Source organism: Trachypithecus francoisi, unplaced genomic scaffold (genome assembly GCF_009764315.1).
Source record: "Trachypithecus francoisi isolate TF-2019V2 unplaced genomic scaffold, Tfra_2.0 Lachesis_group12, whole genome shotgun sequence".
Classification (NCBI taxonomy): Eukaryota; Metazoa; Chordata; class Mammalia; order Primates; family Cercopithecidae; genus Trachypithecus; species Trachypithecus francoisi.
Window position 1 is genome coordinate 2,101,132 of NW_022681457.1, and position 20,663 is coordinate 2,121,794.

At 53.7% G+C, this 20,663-nt stretch overlaps 2 protein-coding genes across 11 annotated transcripts in view; one reads left to right on the forward strand and one right to left on the reverse strand.

Moving 5' to 3' along the window:
- Positions 1-7,344, reverse strand: part of STRN4 (striatin 4) — a 27,653-nt gene extending 20,309 nt beyond the window's left edge. For all 3 annotated transcript variants that reach the window (XR_004440429.1, XR_004440428.1, XM_033223776.1), the window contains exon 1: positions 7,019-7,344. Coding sequence is in view for 1 of the 3 variants with exons in the window: in XM_033223776.1 (XP_033079667.1) it covers positions 7,019-7,300 (282 nt within the window). In the remaining 2 variants the exon portion in view is untranslated. The remainder of the gene's footprint in view (positions 1-7,018) is intronic.
- Positions 6,930-19,209, forward strand: FKRP (fukutin related protein). 8 transcript variants are annotated; one of them, XR_004440430.1, is made up of 4 exons: positions 6,930-6,965; positions 8,929-8,990; positions 9,406-9,512; positions 13,611-13,659. XR_004440430.1 is itself a non-coding variant. In XM_033223780.1 (4 exons), exon 4 carries the CDS (start codon positions 16,172-16,174, stop codon positions 17,657-17,659), a length of 1,488 nt encoding a protein of 495 aa, XP_033079671.1. In that variant the 5' UTR covers positions 6,930-6,965; positions 8,929-8,990; positions 9,406-9,512; positions 16,133-16,171; the 3' UTR covers positions 17,660-19,209. The 8 variants fall into 8 exon arrangements, 7 of the variants coding, with proteins under 7 accessions (XP_033079671.1, XP_033079676.1, XP_033079672.1 ...); XM_033223780.1 differs by lacking the exon at positions 13,611-13,659 and adding an exon at positions 16,133-19,209; XM_033223781.1 differs by lacking the exons at positions 6,930-6,965; positions 13,611-13,659 and adding exons at positions 7,329-7,766; positions 16,133-19,209.
- The last annotated feature ends 1,454 nt before the right edge of the window (positions 19,210-20,663 follow it).

Here is a 20,663-nt window from a genome sequence, read left to right on the forward strand (position 1 = left end):
GCCCCCTGCCACGTCATCCACAACAAGGGCCGAAGGGGAGCCCTGACACCCTGAGATGACAATGAGGCCAGCCTAGGCCTCACTTGCTGGCTGCCTTTGGAGGGAAGTCGGGTCAGGGATGGCAGTGGAGAGGAGGGTGGGCACTCACTGCCCTGGACTCCCCCCGACACCCTCTGGCAGGTGCTGTCCCTAAGGCTACTGGTGGAGGTGGTGTCCCACTATTCTTACCAGAGCATCTGTCTCTGGGAGGCGTGGGAAGCTACTTCTGGAGCTTTGGGACAAGAGTGGGTGGCTCGGCTCGGCTCCTGCTCCAATACAAAAGCTTTACAAGTCAAGCCCGCTGTGGGACCAGCCATCCCACTGCATTCTGCCCAGGGTGTGAGAGAAATGTGCCACAGACACGACCCCGGGTTCCTGCCAAGCACTTCACACCATCTGCTGGCTTGAGCTGCCCTGTCTGCTCCAGTCTGTCAACAAGTCATTTAGAGACACTGGGCCCACTGCCTTCCAGGCAGGATCCTGGCCTCTGACCATGGTCTAGAAGCCCTTGTGCCAAAGCCCTGGCCCAGGGCTCATCTCTGGCTTCTCCCCAAGCACCCCAACATTCCAGTCCAGAACAGCCAGAGCTCTAGGCCCAACTTAGACACTTACTCGCTACATGATCTTAGGCAGGTCATCGGCCTCCTCTGAGCCTCCATTTGCCCCTCCAGAAAATGAGACTCATAAGAGTGCCCTCCCCTCATGTGCTAGCTTCTGCTCAGTCCAAGGCCTGGCACAGAATAAAGGCTAACAAATGCCAGCTTCTACTTCTCTTATCACTTTTATTCTCCATGTACATTTTTTGCAAATCCGAAATGGGCCCAGTTCCTTACAGGAGGCAGGATCCCTTGGAGACCCCAGATCAACTAGAAATGTCTGTGGATTGGCCAGGCACAGTGGCTCACACCTATAATCCCAGCCCTTTGGGAGGTTGAGGTGGGCAGATGACTTGAGGTCAAGAGTTCGAGACCAGCCTGGGCAACATGGTGAAACCCCATCTCTACTAAAAATACAAAAAACTTAGCCAGGCGTGGTGGTACACACCTGTAGTCCCAGCTACTTGGGAGGCTGAGGCAGGAGAATTGCTTGAACCTGGGAGGTGGAGGTTGCAGTGAGCCAAGATCGTGCCACTGCACTCCAGCCTGGGTGGACAGGTCGAGACTTTGTCTCAAAAAAAAAGAAATACATGTCACCAGTTACCTTATAGAAAAGAACCTCATCTGTCCGCTTCGAGAATGGGATTTTTTTTTCCCTCTTAACACTTTTTACCAACACATATTTATATAAACATCCAAGGCCAGATAGGGAAACTACTTATATGACATCAACATCTCTAAAGCGTGAGTTTCTGTCCGTCGTGTATCTTCTCGGTCCCCCAAATCTACTCTCTGAATCACTGGAGAAGGTGTGAGGAGAGGCGGACCGACCACCAAAGACAAGCCCTGACTTTCCTCCTCACTCTCTTCCCTGCCCTCCTGGGCTTTGGTGATTGATTCCTCAACCTCCCGGGGCAGTTCAGCCTGCTGGGAACCTACACCTTGGTCAACACCTGCCACTGTTTGGTGACTGCCCGCACGCATCAGGTGCCCCAGTAAGGCACTGGGGAATAAGAGGAGCCACGTGGTTCCCGCACCCACAGGGCTCAGTCCCGTGCAGGAGACAGGCATGAGCAGCAGCTCACACGCAATGTGACCAGACCCCGTTGCGGGAGTGAAGGATGCTATGGGAGGAGGGACAAGAGGCGACAGTTCAGCTAAGGCCTGAAGCTGAAGAGAAGTTAGCCAGGGGAGGGAAGGGCCCTGCTGGCAGAGGACGGAGGCAAGGGCAGCACAGTGGGCTTAAGGAACTCTAAAAGGGCCAGGATGGCTGCTTCAGAATGTGTAAAAGGCTCAGGGAAGCCATGGAAGGGTTGTAAGTAGAGAGAGGGAACTGACTCCCATGTTACAAGGGCAGCCCCAGCTAAAACATGGAGAACTGATGAGGGGCAGGAGGGCGGCAGAGCTGGACACAGAGACCCCTATCACAGACGAGGGCAGTCCCAGAAATCCCAGGACAGAATGGCAGTGGCCTGGACTAGGACGGGGGCACACTGGAGGTCTATCTGTGGGGGCGGGAGGCGGAGTCGGGCATCCCACCCAGACCTGTCACTGGTTGGGTTCCCCCTTCATCCGTCTGCTGCCTCATTGGGCCGTGGTCTCCCTCCTCCTAATGAGGACGTAAGGGTCTCAGCCGCCCACTCTGCTTTGCTGTCCCTTTTCCAGTGCCTCTAGAAAGAGAACCAGAAAGATGTGGTTGGAGCATCTCAGGGAGGTGGAAACCCAACAGAAACAGGAAGTCAGTGGCCAGTCCTTCCCTCGCTGCAGATGCCAGCAGTCCCCACTGGCTGCCAGGTCTGCAAGCGCCAAGGGCTGTGGCAGGCCTGAGAGTCGGTCCGGGATCTGGAAGTGCTGCTCACCACTGCTCATCACACCCACCCACTGCCACTCCCTCTGGCCAGAGCCACAGAGCACGTGCCCCCAAAACCTTCTGACACCTGGCAGCTACTGCCTCTCCGCCCTCCAGCTATTCCCGGCAAGGCGACATCTAAAGGCTTCGGAGGAGTCCTAGCAATTCAGTCCTCCCAGGAGCTGATGCCTCTCTGAATTCGCTGCTTCCTGTCCCAGCTCCCTGGGAGGAGTTCCCGTTTCGTGCCATCTAGCCCTGCATCTCCTAAAGGGCTCCTTCCCAAGCTTCAACAGCTGCTGGCAGGGATGAGCCCCCAGGAAGCCGGAGTGGGGAGGGGATAGCTCCCCATATTCTCTGCTGGCACCGCACTCACTGCAGCTCCCTGTCGCTGCTCCTATACAAATCTCCAGTTCAGATCCCTCATTAAAAGGTCCCTCCCATCCTCGAAAAGCTTCCCCTCTCAGAGTTGCCACAGAACAGGAGCAGAGCCACACAGTCAATTGTGCATGAACATCTACAGTTCTGCTGTCCCCTGCACGAACAAGCTTCCTCTGCCAGCCTGGAAGTTTCGGATGGGCAGAAACTGCATCACCTACTTCTCAGAATCCCCCACCTAGCAAATGCCTGCTCATTATCAGACTGAAGCTCCACCACCTTCCTGCTCCAAACTTACAGCACCTACTGCCAAGACCTCCCGAGGGGCTGCCTTCCCTGCCATTCAACACACATGTACCAAGCACGGTCGCACGGCAGGTCTTCTGCTAGGAGCAGCTGTATTAAGCTCTTCACAGAAAAGTTATTCAGAGTCCATCAGGAAAATCTGACACTGCCCAGGTCTTAAGGGATCTCACAGGGGAAGTCACACTGTCTGTTAGCGCTAAGTGTTCAAGTAAAGGTGTGTAAAAGAGGTGCCGCTGATGGGAGAGTAAACTGGTGGGTCAACGTGGCAGAGTCGATCCCTGTTTCTTTTTCTTTTCTTTTTTTTTTTTTTGAGATGGCATCTCGCTCTGTCACCCAGGCTGGAGTGCAGTGGTGTGATCTCGGATCACTGCAACTTCCGCTTCCTGGGTACAAGTGATTCTCCTGCCTCAGCCTCCCGAGTAGCTGGGACTACAGGCGCCTGCCACCACGTCCGACTAATTTTTGTATTTTGAGTAGAGACAGGGTTTCACCATACTGGCCATGCTGGTCTTGAACTCCAGACCTCGTGATCCACCTGCCTCAGCCTCCCAAAGTGCTGGGATTACAGGCGCTAGCCACGGCGCCCAGCCCAATCACTGTTTCATAAACACATCCATTCTACTATTCCAGTCATCTGTTCTGCTTCATACTCGCACATGAATAAGGGGTACTCACTGAAGCCATGTCTGATGGGGAGAAAAACTAGAAAAAATCTAAAAGTCCACCAACCAGGGTCAAACTCAATCAGCTATGGTGCAAACATCCCATGGGATGCTATGTAGCTATGAAAAAGCGTAAGAAAGAGTTCTCTGTGCTGATATGAAAGAAAACCAAAACACATTATGTCACAAAATGATACATACAGCAGTAGTTCATCTATTATACAACCATAATAACTCTTCTCTCTCGGGAGAGAAGAGCAAGAAAGGGATGAAGAGAAAGAACTTTCCTTTTTCACTCACATATATATGTGTATACACACACACACCCCTCTGAGATGTCTGAATTTTTACTAATGTAACAATAAAAGAAAACAAAAGTGCAAAATGACAGTGCTGGCACCATGCCAGACACTAGTTCCTCTCGAACTTCAAGAAGGGTCATTAAGTGAGGCGATAAACATCTTTTCTCTCATCAGCCTCCAGGATGAGAAGATGGTGTGGTGGGTGCTGTGCGGTGCACTGGTGCAACGTCCCAGAGGCCAAGATTCAGTCCAAGCTCTGCTATGACTGCTTGGGTGACCCTGGGGAGGCCACTACGCTTGCCTGAACCAATTTTCTCAACTGTACTGGGTAGCAGAGAGGTACAGAACATGTGCTTAAAAGTCCACCGACGGTCGGGCATGGTGGCTTACGCCTGTGATCGTAGCACTTTGGGAGGCCGAGGCAGGTGGATCTCTGGCAGCCAGGAGTTCGAAACCAGCCTGACCAATGTGCAAAACTCCCATCTCTACTAAAAATACAAAAATCAGCTAGGCGTGGTGGTGTACACCTGTAATCCCAGCTACTTGGGAGGCTGAGGCAGGAGAATTGCTTGCAACTGGGAGGCAGTGGTTGCAATGAGCCGAGACATGCCACTGCACTCCAGCCTGGGTGACAGAGTGAGACTCTGTCTCAAAAGAAAAAAAAAAAGGTCCACAGACGAGCCCTTCTGCTCATCTGCTGGAATCCTAGATAAATCACCCTCTCAAAACCTCCATTTCCTCGTGATTCTTTTTTTAAAGGCAGGGGGAATATCCTTTACCTTCCCAGAAGACCACAAGAATGAAATGACAGCTCATGTCTACAGTACTTGATACACAGCTCCAGACATGGTATGTGCTCACTAAACTGCAGCTGGTGCTGTTATTGCTGAGTGAGGTAATGACACTGCCTCTGCCTACATCACGGGGCACTGAGAAGATCTGAAGAGATGAATGCTGGGAAAGAGCTTCGGAAGTAGAGAGTGGGACACAAGTGAGAGCGGTTACATAAGGATTCTGCTCCCACCCCAGCTCCAAGCCTCAGCCACCACAAGTGAGGGCAGGGGAAGAGTTACTGGAGGGTCTTTACTCATCCTATGAACAAAATGCCGTTTTTGTTGTTGTTGTTATCTGAGACAGGATCTCACTCTTTCGCCCAGGCTGGAGTGCAGTGGTGCAATCATGGCTCACTGCAGCCTCAACCTCCGGGGTTCAAGCAATCCTCCCACCTCAGCCTCATGAGTAGCTGGGACTACAGGTGCACATCACCACGCCCAGCTAATTTTTGTACTTTTTTGTAGAGATGAGGTCTTGCTATGTTGGCCAGGCTGGCCTGGAACTCCTGGGCTCAAGGGATCCTCCCACCTCAGCCTCCCTAAGTGCTGGGATTACAAGCATGAACCACTGCACCCCATCTCTATCGACAAAATTCTCATCAGTTATTTATTTGGTTGCCAGCTTCCACTAGATAGAAAACGGCAAATCGGAAGGGGAAACGTGGGCTGCTACAAGGAAGCACTAACAATTTCTGCTAATAATAACCCATTCCAAGCATCTTCAGATTTCCAGTGGGCCATTCCTGATCCCTTCAAATCCGGACATCTCCATGATCCTCTATTCACTGCCAATGGACCTGACGCTCCACGAGATCACAAACGCCAGCCCAACTCTTCAGACTCTTCCATACATCAGCCCGGAGCACATCCCTGTCCCAAGCTACCCCACAAACCATGAGGTCTTTTCCCAGAACTTCCACAAACATATCTCCTTCCCCCCAACCCCACCCTACCCCCGTTCTCTCTGAGATGCCTCCTCATGTTGCCTTCGGGCTCTACAAAATTCTCCCCCCTAAAGCATCACCCCAGGGTTTAACACCTAACTCGTCCTCATTGGCACCATCCCAGGACCCTCACCTCCATACTGGACATGCCCGACACCCCCACACTCCAGTTCAGGGTTCTCTTTCTACATCCTACACACACGTCCCATCTCAGTGCCATCAGGCCCACTACTGCACACCCTCAAGTGGAACTTCCACTCTCAAGTTCTCCCACCCAGGCTCCTAGGGTACATCTCCTGCTCTGTCCACACTTCCACTCCAAAGATCCCTTCCCTGCACTCTGCAGCCACACATGTCCGGGATCCCCAAAGTTTCCCCTAAGAGGGAAAGGCACACACCTCCATCCCGGACCCCTCGAAACCCTCTTCCCACTTCTCGGGTCTTTACACACCCATCCTTCCATGCCCACTGTCCAGTCGCCCCGAAATACACCCATCCCAGGTTCCCGGACTTCCTCTCCCTAACTCCTCCCAGTTCCCCGTCTGGATCCGCTCTTTCCCAGCGTGTCCCAAGTCCCCCCTCGGACGCTTCCACTTCCCACCTGCACCTGGCTAGGGCCATGGTCGGGGTCGGGAGTCCCTCTGCGCCTGGCGAGCTTCTGCTCACTCCCACAGGAGACTACTCAGGTCTTTCCCAGACCCCTCCAGCTCCTCTCCACACCCTTTCCAGAGTTCTCTTGGGCTCCCCTCCAGGGCCCGAGTCGCCTCTCTCAGGAGCCCCGCGGCCAGCGCGCTCAGTTCCAGTCCCAGTCCCAGTCCCACTCCCAGCCAGTTCTGGTACCTCCGTCCCTCTCTCTCGGCCGGTCCCGGTGATCCCTTCCACCCCCGGTCCCTCCACTCCCACCTCGGGCTGTCCCGGTCCCCTCCCACCAGGGGTGCCCTCAGGACACCCCTCGGACGGCCCCTCACTCGCCCTCCGGGACCGTCGGGGTCCCCTCCCGCCCCCCCGGCCGTCCCGGCGGCCATTGCTCCAAGATGGCGGCGGCGGCGGCGGCGGCGGGTGAGGCCGGGCCGGGCCGGGTGGGGGGTCGGGGGTCCCGGGACAGCGCTCACCTGTAACTCGGCGCGTTCGGCCTCCCAGCGGGCTTTCTCGGCTTCAAAGCGCGCCCACTCGTGCTGGATAAAGTGCAGGATCCCCGGCAGGCTCAGGGGCTCCGGGCCCGCCGTGGGCCCAGGGCTGCCTCCGCCGCCGCCTCCCTTACCTGCCGGGCCCGGCCCGGGGGCAGGGGCGGAGACCGGGGCCGCCCCAGTGGGGCCAGGGCCCGCGCCTGAGCCGAGCGGACGGCAGGAGGATGCGGCGGCGGCGACCGCGGCGGCCGCTCGCTCCTCCATCATGGAGGCCCCGGGGCCGGCCCGCGCGCCCGCTGTGCTTCGCGCGCCTGCGCGGGCGCTCCAACCCCCCCCCACCAACCCCCCCCCCCCACCACACACACACACACACACCACCACCGCGCGCGCGCCTGGCGGAGGACAGTGGGAAGAGGGGCCGGCGGCGAGCGCGAGGCCGGGCACGAGCCTCGCCCACCCTGGTCGACCCCGAGGGCTAGCGTGCCCGCGCGGGGGGCGGCGGGAGGGAGATCGCGCCCCGAGGAGGGCGAGGGAGACCCAGGCCCTGCACGACGGTCCCCCTCGCTGGAGTGAGACTGAGGAAGGGGCCGCTTTCTGCCCCCCTCCTCCTACTTCGCCCCAGAGAAGGAGCCTTACCCCTTCCACACCCAAACATCACTCTCCTGGACAATTACTTTTACTCTGAGAGAAAGGGCGACCAGCAGTGGTCCCATCCTCTCTGATTCCTGGCCAGGTCAGTTGTCATGGTAACCCTTCCCCATTGGTGGGGTCGAGTTGGTGGGGGACAGCCTTCCCCTCCCTTCCACCTTTGTGGTTATGGAGCCCCAAACCTCTTCGGACTCTGCACCAGGAGAAGGTTGCTAAGGTAACCTAAGTCCCTGGTGGTCCTTCTGCTCCTTTCCTCATTGGTTACCATGGCAACCCCCCTACACCTAGCATTCAGGTAGAAAGTACCCCAGCCCCAAAGACGCTGATCTCTAAGAGAAGCGCCTCTTCCCCAGCCCCTCCCCCATAGCTACCTAGTTGGCATTACCATGGTAACCATCTTCCCCTTCCTATTGTGGGAGGCCCATGCACCAAACCAACCAGGTGTTTTTATTTAGAGGAGGAGATGCTCTGCTGAGGGGCAGTTGCTATGGTTACAGGGCCTGGACCATCCTCTGGGGGGTAGGCAGGATCAAGGCCTGGTTACTATGGTAATAGAGAAGCCCCCTTCCAGTGACCCTAGGAACTAGGAACCAAGCCCAACCAAGGAGGGGAATTTTTTTTTTTTTTTTTTTTTTTGGAGTCGGAGTTTCACTCTTGTTGCCCAGGCTGGGATGCAATGGCCTGATCTCGGCTCACCACAACCCCCGTCTCCCTGGTTCAAGCCGTTCTCCTGCCTCAGCCTCCTGAGTAGCTGGGATTACAGGCATGCGCCACCACGCCTGGCTAATTTTTTTTTGCTTTTAGTACAGACGGGGTTTCTCCATGTTGGTCAGGCTGGTCTTGAACTCCCGACCTCAGGTGATCCGCCTTAGGCCCGCCTCAGCCTCCCAAAGTGCTGGAATTACAGGTGTGAGCCATCGCCCCTGGCCAGGGGATGTTTTAAGAATCTCTCAGAGGTGGAATGTGTCTAGGGAGGGGGTTGTCATGGTAACAGCTTCTGTTGGCTTCTAGCCCTGCCTTTTCTGGACACATTCATGCCAGAGGGATGGTTATAGGTTGCTGTAATAACTGACATCCCTCCCATTCACCCCACCCTACTCCTGAGACACCCCAGGTGGTACCTGAGATTATGGGACTTCAAGAGAAAGGATTCCCTGACCTTTCTCTTGCCACTATTGTGGATAAGATGAAATTGTGCTCTATTGTACAGAAATGGCTAATTTGGGGTTTTCTGGTTCTCCTCTCAGGAGCACAGCTCAGCTGGGCTGGAACTGCCCTCCTGGAACTCCCCCAGCCTGCAACCTAGGAGGTAAGAAGTCCCTCAGTGTCACTCTCATTCTCATGGAAACTGCCCTTCCCTTATTCCCTAAGGTTTTCCCATGTCTCTCATTTTTTTATTTTCTTTTTTTTTTTGAGACAGAGTCTTGCTCTGTTGCCCAGACTGGAATGCAGTGATACGGTCACAGCTCACTGCAGCCTCCACCTCTTGGGTTCAAGTGATTCTCCTGCCTCAGCCTCCCAAGTAGCTGGGATTACAGGCGCCCGCCACCACGCCTGGCTAATGTTTTGTATTTTTAGTAGAGACGGGGTTTCACCTTGTTGGCCAGGCTGGTCTTGAACTCCTGACCTCGTGATCCACCTGCCTCGGCCTCCCAAAGTGCTAGAATTACAGGCATGAGCCACTGCGCCCGGACCTCTCATTTTTTTCTAACCGCCACACACAGATGCAGGAACTGAAGCTCAGGCCAAATCACAGCTCAGACCCCGTGAACCCAAGGCCTGAAGAGAATTTGGATTCATTTACATTGTTTTGTGGGGACTGGAGAGACAAGTAAGTTCGCAGCTTAACTGTCCTCCCCGGCTCTGACTACCATTTCTAAGGCAAGCCCCCTGTTTCTACTCTTGCGCCCCCTGCTGGTTTCTTGCCCTGTCTGTAAGTTGTATGGTTTTTGTCCATCTTTTTTTTTTTTTTTTTTTTTTTGGGGGGACAAGGTCTCGCCCAGGCTGGAGTGCAGTGGATCAATCTTGGCTCACTGCAACCTCTTCCTCCCGAGTTCAAGTGATTCTCACACCTCAGCCTCCCCAATAGCTGGGATTACAGGTGCACACCACCATGCCCAGCTAATCTTTGTATTTTTGGTAGAGACGGGGTTTCACATGTTGCCCAGACTGGTCTCTAACTCCTGACCTCAGGTGATCCGACCGCCTGGGCCTCTGAAAGTACTGAGATTACAGGTGTGAGCCACCACAGGTGGCCCTGTCAGTCTTCTTTCTGTCTTCCGGAGGGCTGACCTAATGAGTACCTCATTCATTCTGTATCCTCTAAACGCAGGGTCCACTACAAAGAATACTTGAGTTTGTTGAGTTACTGAGTTGAATTCATTTATTAATGTGCCATAGCCAAGCTTTGAAAGCACCTGTCAGGTTAGGGCTGGCGAAGGCTCACCAAAGATGGGTTGAGAGTCAGGGCTTCAGAAAGAACCCAAGAGAGAAGGCAAAGTTTATTGGTTTAAAGCACAACCCTGTAGCCAGCTTCTTGGATCACCTCTTGGGTCCACTACTTCCCATTGTGTGACCTTGACAGAGAGTTAAAGAGACTTAACTCTTTAAGACTTAACTCTGGGCACTCTTGTGGCCCAGAGACTTAACTCTTTAACTCTGTGTGCCTTTGTTTCCTTTTTTTTTTTTTTTTGAGATAAGGTCTCACTGTGTCACTGTCACACAGGCTGGAGTGGAGTGGCAAAGTCTTGACTCACTGCAGCCTCTGCCTCCTAGGCTCAAGAAATCCTTCGACTTCAGCCACCAGAGTAGCTGGGACTACAGGCGCATGCCACCATGCCCGGTTAATTTTTTTATTTTTTTTGTAGAGATGGGGTCTTACCAGTCCATGCTGGTCTCAAAATCCCAGATTCAAGCAATCTCCCCCTGCCTCATCCTCGCAAAGTGCTGGGATCACAGGCGTGAACCACCGCATCGACTGGTTTCCATTTTTAAATGTGATCATAACATGAGGATTTAATAAGTGAATATGCATAAAGTGCTTAGAACAGGGCCTGGCACATGGTGAGCTACTAGAATTGTTATTATTATCCTCCCGATTCAGAAAAATTTAGAACATTCAGACCTTCAGAATCATCATTGCATCCACTTTGCCCCAGCGAAGGGGTTTGTAGCCCTTAGAGGTGGTGAAGTCTGCATGGCTTTGTCAGGGTATTAGATGATTCCTTTCCCCGCCTCAGCTTCCCTCACACCCTCACCAGCAGGTGGCACCTCCTTATCTGGCCATCAAACCCACTGATGTCTGGTCTGCAAGAGCCAAGCGCTGTGGTGGGCCTAAGGGTAGCCAGGACCTGGCTGCTGTCCTCTGCCCTGCTGGGCACCTCCTGGCCAACCCAGAGTCAGTCAGACAGTGTGGCAAGAGCCAGGGCCTCAGAAGCGAAGACCTGGGTTCTCATCCCTGCATCCTTCCCATCTCTCTGAGCCAGAGGTTCCTGTCTTTCTTTTTTGAGACAGGGTCTCGCTCTGTCGCCCAGGCTGGAGTGCAGTGGCTGGATCACAGCTCACTGCAGCCTCTACCTCCTCGGCTCAAGGGACCCTCCTACCTCAGCCTCCCTCCTAAGTAGCTGAGACCACAGGTAGGTTCCACCATGCCTGGCTAATTTTTGTATTTTTTGTAGAGATAGGGTTCCACTATGTTGCCCAGGCTAGTCTTGAACGCCTGAGCTCAAGCGATCCTCCTGCCTCAGCTTCCCATGGTTCTTGGATTACAGGAGTGAACCACCACACCCAGCCCACATTCCCTATGTTAATAATTCAAGTCACTCATTCGTTCAACACATATTTATTGAGCACCTGCTATGTGCCAGGTACTGAGCTGTGCTCTGGGGATACAGTAGGGAAAACAGATCCCTGCCCTCCATGGGGATTCTGACAACAAACAAGCTAAGTAAAATCCATGCAATAACTACCAGGGGAGCAAAATAAGGCAGGAATGGGGGATAGGAAGTACATGAGTGATAGGGAGATGCTTTAAAAAAAAAAAAAAAAAAACCGGGCTCGGTGGCTCATGCCTGTAATCTCAGCACTTTGGGAGGCCGAGGCAAGCATATCACGAGGTCAGGAGTTCGAGACCAGCCTGACCAACATGGTGAAACCCTGTCTCTACTAAAAATGCAACAAATTAGCTGGGCATGGCAGCGGGTGCCTGTAATCCCAGCTACTCAGGAGGCTGAGGCAGGAGAATCGCTTGAACCTGGGAGGCGGAGGTTGTAGTGAGCTGAGATTACACCACTGCATTCCAGCTTGGGCAACAGAGCGAGACTCTATTTCAAAAAAAGATAAGGTCTCACTCTATTGCCCGGGCTGGAGTGCGGTGGTGCCATCATGGCTCACTGCACCCTCGACTTCCCCAGCTCAAGTGATCTTCCCACCTCAGCCTCCCAACTAACTGGGACTACAGGTGCAAAAGCCATTACGTCCAGCTAGTTTTGTTTATTTTTTGGCAGCAAAGCAAGACCCTATCCCTTTAAAAACAAAAATTGTTTTGGCCGGGTGCGGTGGCTCATGCCTGTAATCCCAACACTTTGGGAGGCCAAGGCGGGCAGATCATGAGGTCAAGGGATTGAGACCATCTTGGCCAACATGGTAAAAACCCATCTCTACTAAAAATACAAAATTTAGCCGGGCATGGTGGCACGCTCCTGTAGTCCCAGCTACTTGGGAGGCTGAGGCAGGAGAATCACTTGAACCCGGGAGGTGGAGGTTGCAGTGAGCCAAGATCACACCACCTCATTCCAGCCTGGCAACAGAGCGAGACTGTCTCAAAAAAAAAATTGTTTTTGGCTGGGCGCAGTGGCTCACACCTGTAATCCCAGCACTTTGGGAAGTCGGGGTGGGCGGATCACCTGAGGTCAGGAGTTCGAGACCAGCCTGACCAACATGGAGAAACACCATCTCTACTAAAAATACAAAATTAGCCAGATGTGGTGGCGCACGCCTGTAATCCCAGCTACTCGGGAGGCTGAGGCAGAAGAATCGCTTGAACCCGGGAGGCACAGTTTGCGGTGAGCCGAGATGGCGTCATTGCACTTCACCCTGGGCAACAAAACCGAAACTTTGTCTCAAAAAAAAAAAAAAAAATATATATATATATATATATAATTAACCAGGTGTGGCATGCACCTGTAGTCCCTGCTACTCGGGAGGCTGAGGCAGGAGAATTGCTTGAACCCAGGAAGTTGCAGTGAGATGAGATCACTGCCACTGCACTCCAGCCTTGGCAACAGAGGAGATTCCATCTCAAAAAAAAAAGAAGAAAAGAAAAGAAATAAGAGCAGTTTGAGAAAATGTTCAGGGCGACTTAAGCATACACGTTGGGGAAAGCATGGCAAGAGATGAGGGTGGAATGGGGAGCAGACAAGGGGAATGTCAGAAGAAGCTTCCACTTTCTCCCCTGGGCACTGGGGAGCCATGGCAAGTTGAGAGCAAGGGAAGGAGAGGCCCGACTTGTGCTTTAGGAAGACTCCTCTGGCTATCAGGAGGACAGGAATTGCCAGGAGACCAGGCGGAGGTTGGATGGGAATGTGGGTGGACCTGCTTGAAGAGGGAGCTATGGAAATGGGGAGGAGAGGACAGAGGATTTAGGACTTAGGGAGGTTAGCTGGATGTCCCCTCTCTCTAGGAAGGGCAGAAGCCTACAAAAAGTCATCATGGGGACACTTTATTTGATCATCTGCTTGGAACCCAGAGCTACACCACCTGTGCTGGAGAACCGCCAGCCAAATTTTCAAAGTCGCGGTGGGGACAAGGAGACAGCGCCATCTGGTGCTTGAGGGTGTGGCCAATGAATGTGGAGGGGAGTGTCCTAAGGTTGGCAGCCTCTTTTGATGCAAGCTACCCCACTTTTTTGTTGTTGGGTTTTTTGAGACAGGGTCTCACTCTCATCCAGGCTGAGTGCAGTGGCATGATCATGGCTCACTGGCTCAAGCCATTCCCCACCTCAGCATCCTGAGTGGTTGGAACCATAGGTGAGTAGCACCACACCCAGCTAATTTTTTATTTTTTGTAGAGATGAAGTCTCCTTATGTTACTCAGGTTGGTCTCGAACTCCTGGACTCAAGTGATCCTCCTGCCTTGGCTTCCCAAATTGGTGGGATCACAGGCGTGAGTCACTGTACCTGGTCCACCCCACTTTTGTTTTGCTTTTCTTTTTTTAATTTGTTTTTTCGATTTTTTTTTTTTTTTCCCGAGACGAAGTCTCAGTCTGTCACCCAGGCTGTAGTGCAATGGTGCCATCTCAGCTTACTGTAACCTCCACCTCCCGGGTTCAAGTGATCCTCCTGCCTTGGCCTCCCAAATCGCTGGGATCACAGGCATGAGTCACTGTACCTGGCCCACCCCACTTTTATTTTGTTTTTCTTTTTTTTTTTAATTTGTTTTTATATTTATTTATTTATTTATTTATTTATTTTTTCAAGACAGAGTCTTCTTCTGTTGCCCAGGCTGGAATACAATGGTGCCATCTCGGCTCACTGCAACCTCCACCTCTCAGGTTCAAGTGATTTCCTGCCTCGGCCTCCTGAGTAGCTGGAATTACAGGCACCCGCCCTCACACCTGGCTAACTTTTGTATTTTTAGTAGAGATGGGGTTTCACCGTGTTGGCCAGGCTGGTCTCAAACTCTTGACCTCAGGTGATCCACCCACCTTGTCCTCTCAAAGTGCTGGGATTACAGGCGTGAGCCACCGTGCCCAGCCTGACCTTTTTTTCATTTATATTTTTCAGCACCCTACTTAAAAATATTTTTTTAAATTCTAATTAAATACGTATAACATTAAATGTACCATCTTAACCATTTTTCAGCACACAGTTCAGTCGTGTTAGGTGCATTCATACTATTGTGCCAACAAACCTCTGGGACCTTTTCATCTTCCCAAACTGAAACTCTGTACCCATTGAACAACTCCCCATTCCCCCTGCCCGCAACCCCAACACCCGTCATTCTACTTCATGTTTCTATTAGTTTGACTCATTCTGTTAAAAAAAAAAAAAAAAGATTCTTTTTTTTTTTTTTTTTTTGAGGTGGAGTCTCACTCTGTTGCCCAGGCTGGAGCGCAGTGGTGCTATCTCAGTTCACTGCAAGCTCCGCCTCCCAGGTTCACGCCATTTTCCTGCCTCAGCCTCCCAAGTAGCTGGGACTACAGGCGCCCACCACCACGCCTGGCTAATTTTTTGTATTTTTAGTAGAGACGGGGTTTCACCATGTGAGCCAGGATGGTCTCAATCTCCTGACCTCGTGATCCGCCCGCCTTGGCCTCCCAAAGTGCTGGCATTATAGGTGTGAGCCATTGCGCCCTGCCAAAATATTCTTAATTAGTGGCCAACATTTTAAAATTGGTATAATTCTGATTTTTAAAAAATATTTCTGGCTTTTCATGCAAAATCAGAGTTGTCAGGCTGACCATCAGGGAGATGATGGGATGGCACAGGATTTGAGGATATGAGGTGGTGGCAGGGGAGGGGCTTGAGAGCTGTGGCATCAGCCTCACCCTGGAGCCAGAGCCAGGGTGTTGAGGGGCAGGGAGGGGGAGATCGGGGGTGGCTTCCTGGAGGAGGAAATGGTAGAGAGGGAGATGAGAGTGGGAATGGATTTAGGGTATTTAAAACTGAGCCTGAGCTGGGCGCGGTGGCTCAAGCCTGTAATCCCAGCACTTTGGGAGGCCGAGACGGGCGGATCACGAGGTCAGGAGATCAAGACCATCCTGGCTAACCTGGTGAAACCCCGTCTCTACTAAAAAATACAAAAAACTAGCCGGGTGAGGTGGCGGCCGCCTGTAGTCCCAGCTACTCAGGAGGCTGAGGCAGGAGAATGGCGTGAACCCAGGAGGCAGAGCTTGCAGTGAGCTGAGATCCGGCCACTGCACTCCAGCCCGGGTGACAGAGCGAGACTCCGTCTCTAAAAAAATTAATAAATAAATAAATAAAACTGAGCCTGAATCTGGATAAGTTGACAGAGAATAGGCAGAGGGTGGCACTGAATAAAGACAAAGGGAAGGTGATTCACTATAAGGAAAAACAAAACAAAACAAAACAAAACATCCAGCACCTAACGTGTATCTGGCTCTGTTTTGGTTTTGAGGACCCAGCCAGGCTCAGGTCCCACCCTCCTGGGTCTCGCAAGCTAGTAGGGACACGCACTCTTCCCCGGCACTGATGACTTAGAGTGGTCAGGCTGTGGTGGGGGAACCCAGGGGGTTGAGGACACCCAGAGTTGGTGCATGGCCCGGACTGGGAGGTCAGGGAGTGCTTCCTGGAGAAGGGGAAGTCAAAGCTGAAACCAAATAGGGAAGAAAGGGAATTGAGAAAGAGCTATACAAAGGGGCAAGGCTGAGGGTGGCAGGAGGGAGTGGTTCTGACAATCAGCTGCTGCTTTCCCTTTCATCCCCCTCCCCAGGATGCCCTCGAGGACCAGCTAGCCCCAGACTTCGACCCCATGCGGCTCACCCGCTGCCAGGCTGCCCTGGCAGCCGCCATCACCCTCAACCTTCTGGTCCTCTTCTATGTCTCGTGGCTGCAGCACCAGCCTAGGAATTCCCGGGCCCGGGGGCCTCGCCGTGCCTCTGCTGCCGGCCCCCGTGTCACTGTCCTGGTGCGGGAGTTTGAGGCATTTGACAACGCGGTGCCCGAGCTGGTGGACTCCTTCCTGCAGCACGACCCGGCCCAGCCCTTGGTGGTGGCAGCCGACACGCTCCCCTACCCGCCCCTGGCCCTGCCTCGCATCCCCAACGTTCGTCTGGCGCTGCTCCAGCCTGCCCTGGACCGGCCAGCCGCAGCCTCGCGCCCGGAGACCTATGTGACCACCGAGTTCGTGGCCCTGGTACCTGACGGGGCACGGGCTGAGGCACCGGGCCAGCTGGAGCGCATGGTAGAGGCGCTCCGCGTGGGAAATGCACGCCTGGTGGCTGCCCCCGTAGCCACGGCCAACCCTGCCAGGTGCCTGGCCCTGAACGTCAGCCTGCGAGAGTGGACCGCCCGCTATGGTGCAGCCCCCGCCGCGCCCCGCTGTGACGCCCTGGACGGAGATGCTGTGGTGCTCCTGCGCGCCCGCGACCTCTTCAACCTCTCCGTGCCCCTGGCCCGGCCGGTGGGCACCAGCCTCTTCCTGCAGACCTCCCTTCGCGGCTGGGCTGTGCAGCTGCTGGACTTGACCTTCGCCGCGGCGCGCCAGCCCCCGCTGACCACGGCCCACGCGCGCTGGAAGGCTGAGCGTGAGGGGCACGCTCGGCGGGCAGCGCTGCTCCGCGCACTGGGCATCCGCCTAGTGAGCTGGGAGGGCGGGCGGCTAGAGTGGTTCGGCTGCAACAAGGAGACCACACGCTGCTTCGGAACCGTGGTGGGCGACACGCCGGCCTACCTCTATGAGGAGCGCTGGACGCCCCCTTGCTGCTTGCGCGCACTGCGCGAGACCGCCCGCTACGTGGTGGGCGTGCTGGAGGCCGCGGGTGTGCGCTACTGGCTCGAGGGCGGCTCACTGCTGGGGGCCGCCCGCCACGGGGACATCATCCCATGGGATTACGACGTGGACCTGGGCATCTACTTGGAGGACGTGGGCAACTGCGAGCAGCTGCGGGGGGCAGAGGCCGGCTCGGTGGTGGATGAGCGCGGCTTCGTATGGGAGAAGGCGGTCGAGGGCGACTTTTTCCGGGTGCAGTACAGCGAAAGCAACCACCTCCACGTGGACCTGTGGCCCTTCTACCCCCGCAACGGCGTCATGACTAAGGACACGTGGCTGGATCACCGGCAGGATGTGGAGTTCCCCGAGCACTTCCTGCAGCCGCTGGTGCCCCTGCCCTTTGCCGGCTTCGTGGCGCAGGCGCCTAACAACTATCGCCGCTTCCTGGAGCTCAAGTTCGGGCCCGGGGTCATCGAGAACCCCCAGTACCCCAACCCGGCACTGCTGAGTCTGACGGGAAGCGGCTGAAGCCCTGATACCCTCGCCTTTGTTTTTCGGGGGTCTGTCTGGATGTGGAGAATCTCTGTGTGAGCGGTGAGGGGTGGAGGGGTGTCGCGGAGACAGGGAAGGGGGAAACTGATCAAGAAAGAAATTCGAGGGAGAGCATGAAAGAAGGCTGACACTGGCAGGAGGAGAGCACCAGGAGGAGGATGGGAAGCGACCTCCAGATTTCTCAAATGGTCATGCCCACTGGGAGCCGTGGATATGGGTGGGGACATCCTGGGTCATCCCAGTCACGGAGGGAGCCAGGGATGTCACGCCGTCCCGCAGGGCCCAGCAGGGCCCCAGACCCGAAAAAAGTGTCCTGCCCAAGATTCCAAGAGCCCTGCCCTCTAGGGCAGGGACAGAGTTTTGGAAACAGAAAGAGTGCAGGCTCTGGAGCCAGATTGGCAAGATTCAAATCCTGGCTCTATGGCTTATGAGCCAGGTGGGCCTGGGGGAGCATCGCCCTTTCTCAGTGCCTCAATAGCTTCCAGGATGCGGGACCCTTGGCTGCAGGGATTGCTTCCGCCACTAGAGGGCGCGCCGGTCCCGCTCCTGGTGGCCCACTGTGGCTGCCCGGGCGACAGTATGCCCAGGGCCTCTGTTCCATAGCCATCTCCTCTCTTCAGCCTTTGGACTTCTCTCCAAGCCCCTGTGGAAGGCGGACAGCAGTGACCACATCCCCTTCTTTTGGACTGCGACCTCCTTCCCTCCTGAGAGAGCCCTGTGACCTGCATGCTACTCTTAATTATTCTATTCAAGACTGAATAGAAGTATTTCAGTCTTGCAGAGGAGGAGATGCTCAGAGCTCCGAGGTGCGGCTGTGGTCGAGAACCCGGTGTTGGACCGGGCGCGGGGGCTCACGCCTGTATTCCCAGCACTTTGGGCGGCCGAGGTGGGAGGATCGCTTGAGCCCAGGAGTTCGAGACCAGCCTGGTCAACATGCCAAGACCCCTTCTCTATTTTTAAAAAAGAAAAAGAACAGACTCCTGAATCTCAGCTCCACTCATGATTATTACCTCATTATTTCAGCTGTCTGCACCTATTTCCCCACTTGCACGGCAGGGTAGACAACCATAGCTCACACTCACTGAGCACCTGCTGGATACCAGGCACCATTCTCAGTGTTTCCCTTGGATCAGTTGATGTGTCCCTCAACTCAGCCCTCTGAAGTGACAGCTGCTATTATTTTCATTATACAGATGAGGAAGCTGAGGCCAGAATGGTGAAGTCACTTGCTTAAGGTCAGGCAGCTTAGGAAGGGGCAAACTGGAGGCTTGAACCCAAGTGGTCAGGCTCTGGAGCCCACAATTGTCTTACCCAGTATGCCGCTCTCTAGTCATGGTCCCCAAGAGAGGCTTGGAGACTCACTTAGCAGGTGAAAGCAATGGCAGCATTCCTTATTTGATTATGCACCTAAGAATAAATGGTATTTGGGCATGTATTCCCAATATGTGTATATTTATTTATAAAGACATACAGATACTTATCTGTATGTTAGTAATAAAGCTTAAATTATTCCTTTTTAAAATTATGAATATGAATAGGGTTTTCTTATGTTTCTTGCCTCATCCCAATGACTTGTTTTGCACGCCTGGGTGTAAGCACCCGACATTCAAGACCACAGGTTTAAAAAAAAAAAAAAAAAAAAAAAAAAGCTGGCCAGGCATGGTGGCTCATGTCTGTGATCCCAGCACTTTGGGAGGCTGAGGCAGGAGGATCACTTGAGCTCAGGAGTTCGAGAGCAAGTGAGCAATAGAGCAAGACTCTTCTCAATTAAAAATAATAAATAAGGCCAGGCATGGTGGCTCACACCTGTCATCCCAACACTTGTGGGAGCCCGAGGCGGCTGGATCTCGAGGTCAAGAGATCGAGACCATCCTGGCTAACATGGTGAAAGTCCATGTCTACTAAAAATACAAAAAATTAGCCGGGCGTGGTGGCGGGCGCCTGTAGTCCCAGCTACTCGGGAGGCTGAGGCAGGAGAATGGCATGAACCTGGGAGGCAGAGCTTGCAGTGAACTGAGATCGCGCCACTGCACTCCAGCCTGGGCAACAAACTGAGACTCCATCTCAAAAAAATAAAATAATAAGTAATAAATAAGAGGCAAAATGTTAAAAATAAGCAAGAACTGGGCACAGTGGCTCATGCCTGTAATCCTGGTATTTTAGGAGGCCAAGATTGGAGGATCCTTTAAGGTCAAGAGTTAGAAACCAGCCTTGGCAACATAGTGAGATCCCCTTCTCTACAAAAGAATAAAAAAATAGCCACTGTATTAGTCCCTTCTCACGCTACTAATAAAGACCTACCAGAGACTGGGTAATTTATACAGGAGGAGAGGTTTAATCAACCCACAGTTCAGCATGGCTGGGGAGGCCTCATGAAACTTACAATCATGGCAGAAGGAGAAGAAAACACATCTTGTGATGGCAGGAAAGAGAAGTTCCAAGCAAAAGGGGGGAAGCTCCTTATAAAACCGCTAGATCTCATGAGAACTCACTATCGCGAGAACAGCATGGGGGTAACCGCCCCCATGATTCAATTACCTCCCACCCGGTCCCTCCCACAACACGGGGATTATGGGAACTACAATTCAAGATGAGATTTGGGTGGGAACACAGCCAAATCATATCAGCCAGGCATGATGGCATGCACCTGTAGTCCTAGCTACTGCGGAGGCTGAGGCAGGAGGATTGCTTGAGCCTAGGAGATCAAGGCTGCAGTGAGCTCTGATTGCACCTCTGCACTCCAGCTTCAGCAACAGAGCATTATCCCATCCCCCACCCCCCTCAAAAAAAAAAAAAGAAAGAAAAGACATGGGCTCTGAGGTTGGAGAGGACTGGGTTTCCCAGCGCTGCCACCTCCTCCCAGGGCCTCCCAGGGCCTCTGTTGACCTCTGTCTCTGCGACCCCACCTTGCATTTGGGAAATGGAAGCAATGAGATCGCTCCTCCCACAGGAGTGTGTTCACGATAAAGGGGTCCAGAGT